A 16,458-nucleotide genomic window follows, 5' to 3' on the forward strand; every position below is an offset into this window, starting at 1 on the left:
TCAAGAAGCCGATTAAACTGCATGATCATTACACAGGTGCACCTTGTACTGGGGAAAAGAAGAGGCCACTTTAAAATGAGCAGTTTTGTCACACAACACAATGCCACAGATGTCGGAAGTTTTGAGGGAGCGTGCAATTGGCATGCTGACTGCGGAAATGTTCACCAGAGCCGTTGCTAGAGAATTCAACGTTCATTTCTTTACCATAAACTGTTTCCAATGTCGTTTTAGTGAATTTGTCAGACCACACCAGGGGCTGAGGAGTATTTCTGTCTGTAATAAAACTCTTTCTGATTGGCTGGGCCTAGCTCCCCAGGGGGTGGGTCTGGCTGCCAGGTGGGTGGGCCTATGCCATCCAAGGCCCTCCCATGGATTCTCATGCATTCTCACTCATTACTTCTAGAATCAGAAATGAAAACAGACTCAGCGTAATATATTAAAGGAATGAAAAGGGCTTTATTCAACGGTGGCTCCTGAAGTCCCTGCACACATGTACATTTACAAGGTTCCATCTTCACTGAGGACAATCTCAGTATCTGATTTTAGCAAACAAATAAACAAACTGAACAAACCAAACAAAAACTCAAGTCTCCACATGACACGACACATGATATGATATGTGACATGACACACGACCGAAGAACCATATTGGTGCGTTTTTCCTAATCAGATGATTACTGATTGTGTTTGTTGTTATAAGTTCACTGTAATGTCCAACGTTCTGAACTAACATGGTAATGTAATGTACATGTTGCCTACTAGTCTGTATGTGATATCAATACTCTGGACAGAGAGCTATGGTTTTTCGGTTGAAGGATTTATGTGTATAACTAGATCTACTGTATGGGACAACAAAAAGTACATATGAATAGGGAGTTTAAGCATTTGTAGATTGACACGGCCTATTAACACAAATGAAAACACAAATATCAACACAGGCTTATAAATACTAATAAAAACATGATACTGAAAACTTTTGTCAAACAACAAAGGAAGATTGTCAATGTGCTTTTTTGAAAACAACAACTTATTCCCTAAAAGTACATTCTATTTACATCTTCATTTGGACTAAATATCAAAAAATCTGTACATTAGAGAAACAAGTATAGTATGTGAATGTGTCTTTGTATGTTTTCAGCTCATCTTATCATTATATACAGTCTATAATCTCAGCCCAGAAACAGAGATCTTATAATACTGTATTACATAGTGTTATAATGACGTGAAAAGTGCCTAAAACCAAAACATCACTACTTCAAAAGCACCTACAAGAAGAAGAACAGTTATTGCATCAACACAATAGGAAATAATTATGTTTGCATCTCTTTTAAACAAGGTTGGTACTACATTGGTAATGATTAGTTCTACGTTGGTAATGGTTGGTACTATGTTGTTACTGACATCCACAACTCCCTGTTTCTATTTGCAGAACTCAATACAGGACCGTATACATGCAACTACAAACTGCTTGTCATCAGCAATCAGCACGGAGTGATTTCCATAGTATTACTCTCACAGTCTTCTTGTCCTCCATTTTGACTCTGTACATTGTCCATGCGTCCCAGTGCTGTGCCGTTACTGGACTCCTGACTCAGGGGCGGGAAACTGACGTTACGCTCCAGTTCTGGGTTCAGACAGAGGAAAGTCTGGCTCTTATCATTATTATTGCTGCTGTTACTAGTAGTGGTGGTGACTACCGACTCGCTAAAGATAGTGTCTGAGAAGACAGAGTCTAGGTTGAACGGGGTGCCACCGAAGAGGGATTCCTGGCAGGTGGATTTGGGTCGATCAGTGGCTACCGCTGGGTCTCTGGGGGGTTTGCTCGGTGGTGGTGGTTGATTATCAGTGTCTCGTTCTTCTGGATTGTTCTGCTTGCTCTGATTCTGATTAACCGTGTCCGTCTCCTGATTCGGGCTCCCATCAGATTCCATGATAGGTAAGGGATCTACCTTCACCATCACCCTAGAGTCACTGTTGACACTGGATCGTCGCGAGAAACCCTCGGCTGTTGAGATGACGCTACTGGCCCGGGGTAGAGAGGCAGGAGACCATGGCCCTCTCAGACGCGCCTCCTTCCCCAACGGGGTGGAGAAACAGTTGAGACACCCAGACACCGAGGAAGATTCACCCTGGACGTAGAGCACCGTGATCGGGGACATGGCTGAGGCTCGGGTGGTGGTGGTCTCCGGAGCTTTGTTCAGACCTAATCCAGATCGAGGTAGTACGGCTGTTTTGGGGACATTCCCATCGGAAGGGCGCTGGGGGGCTCTGCTGCCGCTGGCGCACCTCCTGAGGACACTCCTTCTGGGCCAGGGGTCCTGGGTGCTACCCACCTCCCTCCCCCTACAGAGAACTGAACCCTGGGTGTTTGCTATGGCAATAGGTGAGGAGTTCTTTACTCCGACCCTCTCTCTGTGTTTGTTGCTGCTGGTGTGTGTTAAGGAAGTGGATCGCTGCTGTGTGTGTGTGGTCGGCGAGGGGTTCTGCCGTGTGTGTCGGGGGGTGGAGGTATCGCTAGGCGGAAGGCAAGAGGAAGAGGAGCGGCGGGATGATGGAGGCGGCTGGACCGGGCTACTGCCGTTGGACCAGGGTTCGTTGTCTAGGCTGAGGCTGAACTCTCCACTGCTCTGGCTCTGGGCACGGCTCGGCACACCATTCAGACCTGGGGAAACCGCAGAGAGAACGTCTCTTTAGGTTACACCAATAGCAGGCTACACTCTTGATTAGAACTGTCTGGAAAATGTATGCATTTTCACAATGTATTATAAACATTTTTCATGTCAAATAAACATAGCATAAGTGACAATACAAGCGAGTAAATGCATGTATCATTATTTCTGCCTATAGAGGGCAGTATTATCAAGCTGTTCAGACTAATGCCCACTTTGAGCAAAATAAGAGATTCACTTGAAAAAAGGCCATGGTAACAGATATTAATTTATTCTTCATGTGAACTCCTTATACACCTGCATACATTAGTCTGCATCCCAAATGGCACCCTATTCTCTTTATAGGGCTCTGGTCAAAAGCAGTGCACTGTGTATTGAATAGGGTGCCATTTGGGAACCATCAAATAATGAGTTAGCGGGATGTTGTTTACCGCGGTTTTGTAGTTCATCCCCGTCGTCAAAGTCCGCCGCCACAGCACTGTCATTACAATCCTTGTCTGTGCAACACAAAATGGCAGGGGACAGAAAATGAGACAACACTGTATGGGGTATCCAGGAGCGAGGGGGTGTTGCGGTCAAACTGGTCCGGTTAAAAGCAAGAGAAGCATATGGGAAGTGGTAGTGTTCATTCAAACAAACGGAATTGCAGATGTATGAAGCAACACAATCCCTATAGAGACGTTGTAGCTCAAACCCCTTGGCAAATGTACCCTTGTAGCATGATTCTTAAAACTAGCAGATGAAGATGTCAAATGGAAGGACGTAATATGGATGGTGGAATCACTCTACCTGTCAAACATGGCTCATTGCCATCAATGGCAGCGGCAGCAGCAGTGGTGGTGGGATAAAACAAAGGAGTGGTGGTGGGCTGGTGTTGATGGTTGATGATGGACAAGGTGGAGTCGCTCATGGATGAGGTCATAGACTCCTTCCTGGATCTGTCATTTGTGACCCCTGACCCCTCTAGCTGCTCAGGGTCCTCAGACAGGGTTGAGGGGTACACCAAGTCATTCAGTTTGTCCAGGTCATTCAGGGCTGGGGCTGGGGGTGGAGGTGGAGAGAGATGACTTGAGTTGCCTCTGGTTAATGGTGAAGTCCTAGATTTTCTTTCCCTTCCTGTCTTTCATTCAAAGGAGAGAAGATTCTACAGGCTTCACTTGAAAAGTATGACGTTGATCAATAACTACGGTTTTAGCCTCACAACCTCCGTCAGAGTCTTCCTGCCTTCCAGCAATGTGGTCCTGAGAAACTAAAACATTCTGCAGTACCAGTGTTCTACAATGCAGCATTCCCCTGACCTCGTGGGCAACTCTGCAGAACGGCATGGAGAACAGAAGAGTGAAAATATCTATGGTGGCGGATGCTTATGCGAGAAAGAGTGGGTATGGGTATCAAAATTGCAATATATAGCAATATTATGGCTGAACTCAATCATAGGAAGGATGCCAAGCTGCACACTTTGCAGAACTCTACGTGTAATTCCAAGAGTATTGTGTCGGAGGATTTCTGCTGCATTCATTAAAACAATGGTAGACTAAAGAATAAGGTAAAGCATTGTTCACTAGCCTGGGTCCCAGATCTGTTTGTGCTGTCTTGACAACTTCGTATGGAATTGTCAATCTTAAGAAGTTGGGAAGACGGCACAAACAGATCTGGGACCCAGGCTAATAGTTCGCTAATGATGAGAAAATAGGCAGGTCGCAGCCAAGATGAGGTAGTCACGAGACATCGACCCATCATGTTTCTTACACACGGAACGACGAAAGAGGGACTTGACTTTGTCCTTATCCTTCAGTCTGTTCCTCATAAGGGGAAAGATTTTCAGGGTGGACACTTTACAGTGTGGGACAACAAGGGACAGGGGAGGGAGAAACAGGGGAGGATGAAGGGGAGGGGGGGGCGGAGAGAATACGTTAACATACACAAAACAGACATGGGGATAGACAGAAATAGACAAAACACGAGTTTGGCCTTATTGAGGGAAGGATCCACATAAAGAAACATGCAGACACATCCATAGTGCAACACTAAGTAACACGTGTTTCTGCATGCACTGTCTGTCATAGAAACCCACGTATACTACACAGCCCTCAAACTACACTCTGGCCCTCCAAGCCAGTTCCACTGCATTTTTTAATTGTTCCCCTCTAAATCAGGGACTGATTGAGACCTGGGACACCAGGTGTGTGCAATTAATTACTATGTAGAACAGAAAACCAGCAGGCTCCGGACCTCGTAGGGTCAGAGGTGAGTTATCCTGCTATACAGGGTAGATACAGACAGAGCGGCCCTACATCTTACCACTTCAGAAGTCAAGTGTGTATGATGATTTCCTACCCAGGAGACTCCTATACAATGGCACAGCAACAGATGAGCATCCAACAGATTATTTTTATTCCTTCTAATAGATCTCTGTGTAAAGAGCCTGGGAGGCGGTTCTATCTTGATACAAATAGGAAGAGTCTGTCTTGTAGGGCCGTCAAATAAAGATGTAGCAATTGAGTGACTTCTGTCTCCCTGTCCAATCAGTGGTGGCAGGGGGAGGTTCCCTGCAGTAACTGGCTCCGCCCATATCTTTCTGTTCTATCCCTGATGGCCGTGGCTGCGGGGTCGGCCGTGGCGGGGGAAGGGGCCTAGCTGTCGCACTCTCTTCTTGGCCTATAGCTCGTAGCAGGGCGGGTGGGCCTGCGGTGATGGTGGAGCGTGATTGGACAGCCCGTTTCTGACTGGCCTATCAGGGCTCTCAGACGGGACCAATGGGAGGGGATAAGGAGGTCATACTCACTGCTGCTCCTCCGGGGGGAAGTGGTGGACCCACCCGAGCCGTCCGAACCCACGAAGGAGCCGTTGTCCTGGCAACAGGAAGCAGAGGGGGAGGTGGGCGGGAGGGCCTCGAAGGAGCCGGAGCGTGTGGGGGTGAGGGAGCGATGGTGGTCAGAAGAGGAGGCGGGGCCACAACGCTCGCGGCTCCTCGGCTTCATCAGCTTCCTCATCTTCAGGGCGATCCAGTTCCCACGCCTCGGGAAATATAATAGATATGTTAAAATCAATATAGAATAGGATAAACTTAGTCCCTGATGGGAAAATTGTCTTAAAAATAAACAGGTAAAACTAACTAATACTGTATCCAAACTAATAAATCTTGCCACTGTCAAAGTGAATTGATTTCCTCTCCAAACGGCACTGTACCTCCGTGGGGGTGAGGGGTCATAGAACTTGTACTGGTCCATGATCTTCTCCTCCAACTTCTCCTTCTGTCTCCTCAGCTCATTCAGCTTGTCTCTGAGAGAGAGGAGAGAGAGAAAAACACTGTTTCACACAGAGAGGTAGCATCAACAGAAGAGGTGTCGCTGCTGCAAAGATGGGTGGTGTGTTTACGTCTCAGAATAAACTCTGACTGAACTGTCTCAACCGTCACACTGTCGCACCTGGCACCTTTAAACACCATCAAACCCCAAGGTCGTATTTATTAGGCAGCAAACGGAAAGAAAATGGACTGAAACAGTGAGGGACTACATGTACTCGTCCAATAAGGAACTCTCATCTCCATTTCCCGTTGCAAAGCGTTTTCCGTTGCATGCCGCAATGAATACGACCCAAGTTAAAAGAATGTGAATGTTATATTTCCATACTTTCCTACATATGACACCTAGCTTAGTATGCCCCATATGTCCAGAAGATAAACTCCAAGGTCGTATTTATTAGGCAGCAAACGGAAAGAAAATGGACTGAAACAGTGAGGGACTACATGTACTCGTCCAATAAGGAACTCTCATCTCCATTTCCCGTTGCAAAGCGTTTTCCGTTGCATGCCGCAATGAATACGACCCAAGTTAAAAGAATGTGAATGTTATATTTCCATACTTTCCTACATATGACACCTAGCTTAGTATGCCCCATATGTCCAGAAGATAAACTCAAAATGGGGGAGATTTATTCCATAAAGGCCAACGTTTACGCTAGCAGAGAGAGAGAGGATTTTTTTTTAGGTCAGTCAACTTTTTTTCTAAACTGGCACTACAGATGGCAGACGACATCAATAATCCATGCTCTGTCAAACTCAGAGGCCCAGTGGTTTTGGTGCTCTAAATACGATGGGATGCACGGTGTTTTTGGTGCAATGGTGCTCTATAGCTGAATCAATGCCTTTTGTTTTGTGCTGCTCTGGAATGACTTGTGTCCTATGTGAAGCCCATTGTTTTAGCATAATGTGAATACATTCCATAAGTCGATCATTATGAGAAGAACTATACTGTGACTGTAGATACTATGGTACAAACTCTGCTCTTATATACTGTAGATATACTGTACAGAGTCTGCTGCTGGTGGTGGAACATCTATTACATTTGGTTCAATTAACTTCTAATTCAGTCCATTAACCGCAAGTTGGATTGCAAGGGGTTAAATCTCCACGACTCTGCCTTCAGCCAGATAGATGGGTCCCTTACATGTGCTGTCTCTGTTCTACGTGGAACAGGTCCTTGCTCTCCATGGTCTGTTCTAGCAGGGTGCGGTTCTGCAGCATCAGGGTCTGGATCTGGTCCAGCAGGTGCCGGTTCTCCTCCTCCAGGTTCCCCTTCAACTGACTCAGCAGCTAGACACAAGAGCACATAGTATATGTCAATGACTTCTTTAATGATAGAATCACTACAACACATCAATCCTGCACTAAAACTGCTTTGAGAGCAAATGCGAATGCGTATATCCTCACATAGCCTCTTCGTATAGTGCTTGGGGAATACAGAATCCAATTACTTTGCCAGCAATGCTGTAACGACCCTGGGTTAATAAGGGTGGAGAATCGACTTTGCCACACGAGCATTCTTCTGTGGCACAGTCGATGGCGCACTGGGCTTTGGGTCAGAAGGTGGAGGGTTCGAGCCACACTCCCCAACTGTTTCATTACAATACGATCAACAACACCTTCAACTGTACAGAATATTGGATTTTTTTAATCAAGTTTTGATTGATTAAAATGGATGCTTTTAGATAAATATAAATTAACCTGGATGGTGAAAGTATTATTAGAAACTGGGTGGTTCGAGCCCTGAACTTTGATTGACTGACAGCTGTGGTGCATCACAGGTATTTCACTGGTCTAATTACGTTTGTAACCAGTTTATAACAGCAATAAGGCACCTCGGGGGTTTGTGGTATATGGCCAATATATCACGGCTAAGGGCTGCATCAAGGCACTCCACGTTGCGTCATGCATTGAAAGAGCCCTTAGCTGTGGGTATATTGGTAATTTACCTCACCCCCAGCCTTATTGCTTAAATATATCCTTCATACCTCACACTGGTTGGTGAGCTTGGTGCTGGTGATGTCTAGCTGTTGGTACTGCTCTCTGAGCTTGCTGAAGTCGGACTCGAGCTTGGTCTGCTCCAGCTTGGTGCTGTTCAGCAGGGTCTTCATGTTCTTATGGTCCGCCTGGAGCTCCACCTGATCCTTCAACAGCTGACGGTACGTCTGGTTCAGCCTGGGGGCACATAGAAATATACATAGAAGAAACACTCTGACAAAGTAAGGCGAAAACATATTGATAAGAACGACAGTTAGACAAGCAAAGTTCTCTGAATTCTAGGTAAAAGCTATCGGCCTGTAACTATCTTTATTGTGAGCTTATGTGTGTGGTGAGCTATGCTGTGTGTAGAGGGAGTGTTTGTCATCTTTGGGAGATGCTGTGTGTGTGTGTTATGCTATGTGCGCCCCTCACCAGTCCTTCTCATCCCGGAGCTGTCGACACTCTGAGGCGGTGGTCCTGTGCTGTTCCTTCTCCACAGACATCTTGTCCTGCTCCTCTCTCAGAGCCTCCTCCAGACCCGCTAGTTTGGCCTTCTGCTGCAGCAGGGATTTGTACCTACAGCAACACACCATCGTGGGTATTTAGAGAGCTTTCCTCTCGGTTGCTGTTTTCATTGTTGTTGCATGGATGGGAAATGAGTGTCACAGCCATTGATGAGTGTCTTTGATAAAATATGAACGGGTAGAACCTATATACTGTTGTTCTAAAATCCACATGATTTTTCAAGATCCATTTGACTTGGTGGCACAACAGATATCCTCATTGTTGCACGAGAACATAACATAGCTACACACAAAAAAAAGTACTTTTATGTTGAGAGGTGGAATTTAAGCAACCATTACTCAAGCATTCAAATGGTATATTATGAACCAAGCCAGAATCAGAATGGTCTCTGGTCCCCTTCCTCTACCTGTCCTCCAGCGTTCTATGCTCCAGCTCCAGAGTGCGGTGGACGTTCTTCAGACAGCCGTGTTTCCCCATCAGGGCCTCGTAGTCCATGGCTTGTCTCTCGTGCAGCGCTGCCAGCCTCTCGTGGTCCCTCAGGAGCTGGTCGTGCACGCCGCGCAGCTCCTCGCGCTCACGCACGGCCACCTCCTTATCCCCCTCGGTGCTGGATTGTTGGCATTGGAGCTGAGCATTCTGGGCCAGAAGTGATGCACTCTGGGAGTTCAGAGTGGACTTCTCGACCTGTGGTTGGATAGGCGTGGAGATGATTATTATGCATGAAAAGGTTGTAATTCAAACGGTATGAGTTTATACTGTATAAGATGAAATACTACTCATACCATGTATGAAAGGACTCTATAGGAAGTGGTTCACATTTAACAAATCAACTAAAGTTGCATTCAAACTGCTTCAAGTAACACCAGCCTTACAGTATCAGGTTCTACTAGAATGGCATTATAGGAGGCAACTTGAGTGGGGTCTGTCCTAGGTATAAAAACAAGATGAATCCAATGCAGAATGGATATCTGCACACAGATTTAACTTCAAAATAAAAGTACTAATTTCAAAATAAAAGTTCATATTTTGGAAGCATTAAATCAGTGTGTGGGTATTTCTGTATTTTGAGTATCTTATCAGTGTACTAGGAGTATATTAGTATATCAGGAATGTTGCTCCTCTAACCTGCAGGTTAGCGTTGTGTGTCTGGAGAGCCGTGTTGTTCTCCTGCAGGGAGGCGGTCTGTCTCTGCAGGGCCAGGATCTGAGCCTGCAGGCCGTCTGACTGGGTCTCCAGCTGTCTGAGCTGGGCCTGCAGTGCCTGACGCTCTGCCTGCAGTGTGGCATTCTGCAGTAGGGGAGGAAAAGAGGGACAAGTCAATAATACATAGAAAAAATGTGAAGCTGGTGTTGAACCATAGTAACAGTATGGTTGAGATGGATAACATTTGTATTAACGTGGCAATGTAATGTAATGAAATAATGAAGTGTCTGCTAAATGACTAAAATGTAAAGTAGGTTTGATTTCTATCATCCCATAGTCATCATTGGGATGCCTTTAAACAAAGTCAGATGCATTTCAGAAAATAGAAAAATTGAAATAAGAGCATCAAATTTTGTGCTTAGTCACAACATGATGACACAAAGTTCTCCACTCACGTTCCTCTCCACCTCGATGAGGCGGTCCTTGACCCTCAGCAGCTCCCTGGTGGCCTCCTGGCTCTCCCACTGCCATTCGCTTACCACCCTGTCACTCTCCCTCTGAGGGGTGGGGCTACGGGCCGCATGCTCCTCCTCCTCCCTCTGCAGCAGGGCTTCGTAGTTCAGACGTACCTGTAGGGGATCAAGGTCAGATATTGCAACTGAGCGAGGCCATTTTTCAACTTCGGACTTCAATATGCTTTGACAAAGAATTCCAATGTAAAAGTGAATGAATGTAGACAAGGTATAGTTTCCCTTTGAAACTGAGGAACTTTAGTCCAGACTCACAGTCTTGAGCTCTTGACGTAGCTGCTGGTTGAGGGTGGAGGACTCCTGCAGACGAGCCTCAACGGCAGCCATCTTGTCTTCTTTGATCTGCAGGGACCTCTTCAGAGACGACTCCAGCTCAGACTCCAACATCTTGAACCTACTGGGGAGAGGGAAATAAAATAAAGGGGGATTTAGAACAACACGTGGGGGAGGGAAAAGTAGACATATTTTTCTGAATTTTGTCACTGATTGTAATTGATTTCCTTGAGAAATAACTCACCAATCTATTGTTATGTGTATAACACAGCCATTCACAAACTTGATTGAAGATTTGTGTAACTATCACCGAACCTGGTTTGTGGGGGGTAGACTAAATCAGTTGCATGAACCTCGCTGCGTCCAGTGTTTTACCTGTTGTCTGGAGTTTCCTCGTCACTCTGGGTTGATGTGTCCTGGTTGAGGACTCTCATCTCCAGCTCGTGGGCCAGCCTCTCCAGCTCATTCTCCCTCTGCTGCGTCTTCAGCTTGTCACTCACCAACTCCTACAGAGGAACGACGGTCAGACATATCCACTTTTTGTATCATCACACATTTCAGTTCAGTGACTCCTCTCGCTGCCATGTAAAGCCCTTGTGACCAATTACGTATTTATCAATTACCTCTTTAGAGAGCTGTTAAATCAAGCACAATTGATATATATATATATATTCATGACATGTGATCTAAACCTCCACGACTTCAAGCTCGCTTAATTTGATCTTTCCATAAGGAAACGTACAAATCTGTCATGTCAGGCACACTGAAATACATGAGTATCACACATAAGAAGCTAATGCTGATCTGAGTGGCTTCACCTCTCTCAGGGTGACCAGGGCCCTCTGGTTGATCGCTCCCTGCTTGGCCAGCTCTCTGTTATCCCTCTCCAGCCCCTTGACCCTCTCCTCCACCTCCTTCAGCCTCTCCACCTCCTTCCCCATCCCCCTGTTATAATTTCATAGAAATATAAACCATTTATCAGATGCTTTAATCCAAAGCAACTTACAGTACAGTCAGGGCACACATTATTGTATGTTGTATTGTATATGAGTAGATACATTTGTATACGAGTACATACTTTTTTATACAGTTGAAGTCGGAAGTTTACATACACTTAGGTTGGAGTCATTAAAACTTGTTTTTCAACCACTCTACCAATTTCTTGTTAACAAACTCTTGTTTTGGCAAGTCGGTAAGAACATTTACTTTGAGCATGACAAAAGTAATTTTTCCAAAAATGTTTTACAAACAGATTATTTCACTTATAATTCACTGTATCACAAATCCAGTGGGTCAGAGGTTTACATACACTAAGTTGACTGTGCCTTTATACAGTTTGGAAAATTCCAGAAAATGATGTCATGGCTTTAGAAACATCTGATAGGCTATTTGTCATCATTTGAGTCAATTGGAGGTGTACCTGTGGATGTATTTCAAGGCCTACCTTCAAACTCAGTGCCTCTTTGCTTGACATCATGGGAAAATCAAAAGAAATCAGCCAAGACCTCAGAAAAAAATTTGTAGACCTGCACAAATCTGGTTCATCTTCGGGAGCAATTTCCAAACGCCTGAAGGTACCACGTTCATCTGTACAAACAATAGTACGCAAGTATAAACACCGTGGGACCACGCAGACATCATACCGCTCAGGAAGGAGAGATGAACGTACTTTGGTGCGAAAACTGTAAATGAATCCCAGAACAACAGCAAAGGACCTTGTGAAGATGCTGGAGGAAACAGGTACAAAAGTATCTATATCCACAGTAAAACAAGTCTGAAATCGACGTAACCTGAAAGGCCGCTCAGCAAGGAAGAACCCACTGCTATAAAACCGCCATAAAAAAGCCAGACTACGGTTTGCAACTGCACATGTGGACAAAGATTGTACTTTTTGGAGAAATGTCCTCTGGTCTGATGAAACAAAAATGGAACTGTTTGCCTATAATGACCATCGTTACGTTTGGAGGAAAAAGCGGGAGGCTTGCAAGCCGAAGAACACCATCTCAACCGTGAAGCACGGGGATGGCAGCATCAACTTGTTGTGGGGGTGCTTTGTTGCAGGAGGGACTGGTGCACTTCACAAAATAGATGGAATCATGAGGCAGGAAAATTCTGTGGATATATTGAAGACATCAGTCAGGAAGTTATAGCTTTGTTGCAAATGGGTCTTCCAAATGGACAATGACCCCAAGCATACTTCCAAAGTTGTGGCAAAATGGCTTACTACAACAAAGTCAAGGTATTGGAGTGGCCATCACAAAGCCCTGACCTCAATCCTATAGAACATTTGTGTGTGCGAGCAAGGAGGCCTACAAACCTGACTCAGTTATACCAGCTCTGTCAGGAGGATTGGGCCAAAATTCACCCAACTTATTGTGGGAAGCTTGTGGAAGCCTACCTGAAACATTTGACCCAAGTTAAACAATTTAAAGGCAACGCTACCAAATACTAATGGAGTGTATGCAAACTTCTGACCCACTGGGAATGTGATGAAATAAATAAAAGCTGAAATAAATAATTATTTCAACTATTACTCTGACATTTAACATTCTTAAAATAAAGTGGTGATCCTAACTGACCTAAGACAGGGAATTTTTACTCGGATTAAATGTCAGGAATTGTGAAAAACTGAGTTTAAAAGTATTTGGTGTATGTAAACTTCCGACTTCAACTGTACATGTGATCCCAGCGGGAATCAAACCCACAACCCTGACGTTGCTAGCACCCCGATCATACCATGGTGACCATTAACATCATACCTGTTCTCTCTCTCCAGACTGGCCACCCTCAGGTTGCTCCCGTCCAGGGTAGTGTCCTGGATCTCTGCCTGTTGCCTCAGCCTGCGGTTCTCCTTCTCCAGCCTCCTCTTGTCTCTCTCCAGGCAAGAAGCCTCCTGTTCCAGGGTCTGCTTCTCCTGACCTAGCTGCTCCATGCGCCGTGAGGAGATCCTCAGCTCCTCCAGCCCAGCCTGCAGGATCTGGTTCTCAGCCTCCAGCTCGTGGACCTCGGCCTCCAGCCGATGGAGCTTTCGGCCTGGAGGTGAGTGGATGTATGGATGGAAGGGTGTGGGGGTGGTATGGATGGATGGATAGGTGGTTGGATGGATGGATGGATGGATGGGCGTGGGTAGGTGGATAAAAATATCAGAAAAATTAATCACAATCATTAATCACTAATCATCAATTATTAGGTTTGCCGGAATACAGAGCACAAAAATCAACAAACATATGGATCCCTGAACAAATAAAGCGCATCACATTGCCCATTCAATGCCCCTGTATCTAACACAACAGAGCCAAACGCTACAAAGAGACAGCAGTACCACAACATTCTCCCAGAAGACCAACCTGTGTTGTCCAGGGCAGCCTGAAGCCGCTGGTTCTCTGTGTCCAGGGCTCTACACTTCGCTTCCAGGCGCTCTGTGTGCTTCGTGGATGAAGAGGAAGCCCTCGTCTGCAGCCCCGTGCTACTGTTCTCCCGACGTGGACTCTTGTTCTTAGAGCAGGGTGAGGAATCACGAGTCAGAGACACTGAAGCGCCTGGTTGAAGGAGATTGCGGGTGTTGTCTTTAGCTTCTGCTTCCAGGTCAGCCATGGGGTCACTCAGATCGCAAGACTCTCCGTCTTCGAGTTGGCCTTTCTCTTGCTTCTGAAGGTCCATCTTCTCCTTGAGGGTCTCGCTCTCTCGCTCCAGTCGGTCAATCTCTCCTTCTAGGTCAACCGACACTCCGTTGCACTTTGGGTCCCTGTGATGTGATGTGTCTATGTCAATGTCACAATCCTCTTTGATGACCAATTCAGACTGCTCCCAGGAGGTGTTGTCTAAACTGCCAAGGTACTCTCTAACCACCTCAGCCTAATAAACAAGGAAACACGACCAACATTTTCACATGGAAATAGCACCGTTCACTGCTATAGTTCAATAGAGTCGCCGGAATCCGAATGTGTGGGTTGATGGTTGTATGTGTGCTCCCTGAGCAGCTGTGTGTGCCTATTGTGTTCATGTTTGTGTCGTGGTCCCCGGCTAGTTACCGTGTTCGTGGGTCGCTGGCCATCCCTCCACGTGTGCTCATGGTTATGGTGGTGCTGCGGTCCCAGGCTGAGGTCAGCAGCTCTCAGTTCCTCTATGGTCCTGAGCAGGCTTTGGTTCTCTCTCTCCAGCCTCAGCAGACGACTCCTGGTCCCCTCAACCACCTCCTCACCCAGAGACTTCTGACCTGAACACAACCATCAGACCGAAAGGATGACAGGAATACGAACTCGCTCGTTACATAACCTCCACTATGAACAGACACGTGAGATAATGACTGACTGACTGAATAATCTATTTGAAGTTATCTTTTTTGTGCCATATAGAATAGCCCATAACGTTAGAATGATATTTCACATGTCACTTCTCTTCCCATAAGTACCACAGCTCCCACAGGGCAGAGGAAGTGGGTAGAGTAGTCTGTCAGCCTTTACCCTGTGAGTTGTCGGGGCTCCTGGACAGCTGCTCCAGCTCCCATCCCAGGTGCTGTGACTCCTCCATGCTCCTCCTCTGGGCCAGCTCCAGGGCCAGGTTCTCCTCCTGCAGCTCCTCCATGCGCCTCCTGTCCACCTCCTTCTCCTGGGAAGGGTCGAGAGAGAGAGAGAGAGAGAGAGAGAGAGAGCACGAGGGGGAGATGACATTGTTATTCTAAAGATATTCAACTTCCTATTTCTCGATCTGATCTTCGTTGAACGTATGACCTTTTGACCACGGCACACACGTGTCCCCAACATAATCCAAGCATGTATGATCCTCTTTGTCCATCAACCTGTTCCATCGCATGTATCTTCCAATACACATCCTCCCCTGCACTAAGACCAGTCCCTTTCCCATCCTTCCCTTAACCTTTAACCTGCTTCCCCTCAGTGTTGATATTGACCACCGTTTACATACATGTAATCCACTGCATAATACTCCATGTTTTCTACCTGTTCCATGACGTGGACCCTGGCGTTGAGCAGCAGACTGTGTTTCTCTAGCTGGTGTAGTTTATCAGAGCGGGACCTCCACCCCTCCAGCTGCTGCTGTAGTACAGCCTTGGTCTCCAGCAACACAGAGTTATCCTCCTTCAGCTCCTACAAGATGAGACACAAATCAAGGCTGATACAAACAAAGAAGCCCCTGTCGGGTACATGATAACAGCAGATTTATGTCAATTGTTAAATGATGAAATACGTGAAGTATTGTTTGAGATCTAGCTAAGTTTTTTGAAAAGCGCGATAACAGTCATTTGTAAAACCTTAACAATTGATTTGAAATATTAGTAGCTGTGGTGCTTTGCATTCTGAAATGTTCTGATATAAATTTAACAGTGGACAAAATTCACATTTGAAGGTAAAACCGCATTTTGTTTTCAATGTGGCTGTTGATCATGCGATAGTCTGAGTATTGAATGTGTTTCTCCGTACGCTACCGTACCTCCACTTTGGCCTTGTAGAACTCCATGTTGTGCAGCTTCTCGCGGTATCGTCCCACCTCGCTCTCCAGCTTGTCAGCCCTGATGGCCCTCTCTCTCAGGGCATCCAGCTCGTCACGGTACGTACGGGCTGACCGGGCCTCCGCTAGCAACACAGAGTTCTGATACGGACACCGACACGGGAAAAAGTTTTGCATACATGGGACACCGTCGTGAGGTAAATATACGGTAAATGTTCTCTCAAGTGGGGAGAGGAAAATGCTGGGAAGTAGCTCCTGTCTTTAAAATACATCTACAGTTTAAACAAAACTATCTACACTGTATTTATCTTTTGAAGATTAAAGTCTTTGAATTTCATTGAATTTCTGAGAGGTTTCCCTGACCATGTAACCCAGTTGATGTAGAACCATGTTTTAGGCATGAAAATAAATGAGAAATCTCTCTTTCTCCTTTCAGAAAAACAGATTGAGGAACTCAGGAGATCAAGCTGCAGCTTTCGTACTGTTGTAGAAAACAGATTGAGGAACTCAGGAGATCAAGCTGCAGCTTTCATACTGTTGTAGAAAACAGAGTGAGGAACTCAGGAGA

General features: G+C 45.8%; 1 protein-coding gene across 3 annotated transcripts in view; it reads right to left on the reverse strand.

Moving 5' to 3' along the window:
- Positions 1–432: 432 nt before the first annotated feature.
- Positions 433–16,458, reverse strand: part of LOC135524336 (girdin-like) — a 31,431-nt gene continuing 15,405 nt past the window's right edge. For 2 of the 3 annotated variants that reach the window (XM_064951800.1, XM_064951795.1), the window contains 20 exons: positions 15,873–16,031; positions 15,383–15,529; positions 14,888–15,032; positions 14,456–14,640; positions 13,772–14,279; positions 13,184–13,457; positions 11,243–11,369; positions 10,800–10,930; positions 10,407–10,548; positions 10,077–10,250; positions 9,604–9,765; positions 8,885–9,162; positions 8,386–8,529; positions 7,962–8,148; positions 7,118–7,263; positions 5,859–5,951; positions 5,455–5,687; positions 3,459–3,710; positions 3,101–3,166; positions 433–2,662 (listed from right to left, as the gene is read on the reverse strand). In XM_064951800.1, the coding sequence (XP_064807872.1) occupies positions 1,482–2,662; positions 3,101–3,166; positions 3,459–3,710; positions 5,455–5,687; positions 5,859–5,951; positions 7,118–7,263; positions 7,962–8,148; positions 8,386–8,529; positions 8,885–9,162; positions 9,604–9,765; positions 10,077–10,250; positions 10,407–10,548; positions 10,800–10,930; positions 11,243–11,369; positions 13,184–13,457; positions 13,772–14,279; positions 14,456–14,640; positions 14,888–15,032; positions 15,383–15,529; positions 15,873–16,031 (4,734 nt within the window). In that variant the 3' untranslated portion in view covers positions 433–1,481. The remainder of the gene's footprint in view (positions 2,663–3,100; positions 3,167–3,458; positions 3,711–5,454; positions 5,688–5,858; positions 5,952–7,117; positions 7,264–7,961; positions 8,149–8,385; positions 8,530–8,884; positions 9,163–9,603; positions 9,766–10,076; positions 10,251–10,406; positions 10,549–10,799; positions 10,931–11,242; positions 11,370–13,183; positions 13,458–13,771; positions 14,280–14,455; positions 14,641–14,887; positions 15,033–15,382; positions 15,530–15,872; positions 16,032–16,458) is intronic. The other variant, XM_064951807.1, reaches the window with a different exon arrangement.

This window comes from Oncorhynchus masou, chromosome 4 (genome assembly GCF_036934945.1).
Source record: "Oncorhynchus masou masou isolate Uvic2021 chromosome 4, UVic_Omas_1.1, whole genome shotgun sequence".
Taxonomy (NCBI): domain Eukaryota; kingdom Metazoa; phylum Chordata; class Actinopteri; order Salmoniformes; family Salmonidae; genus Oncorhynchus; species Oncorhynchus masou.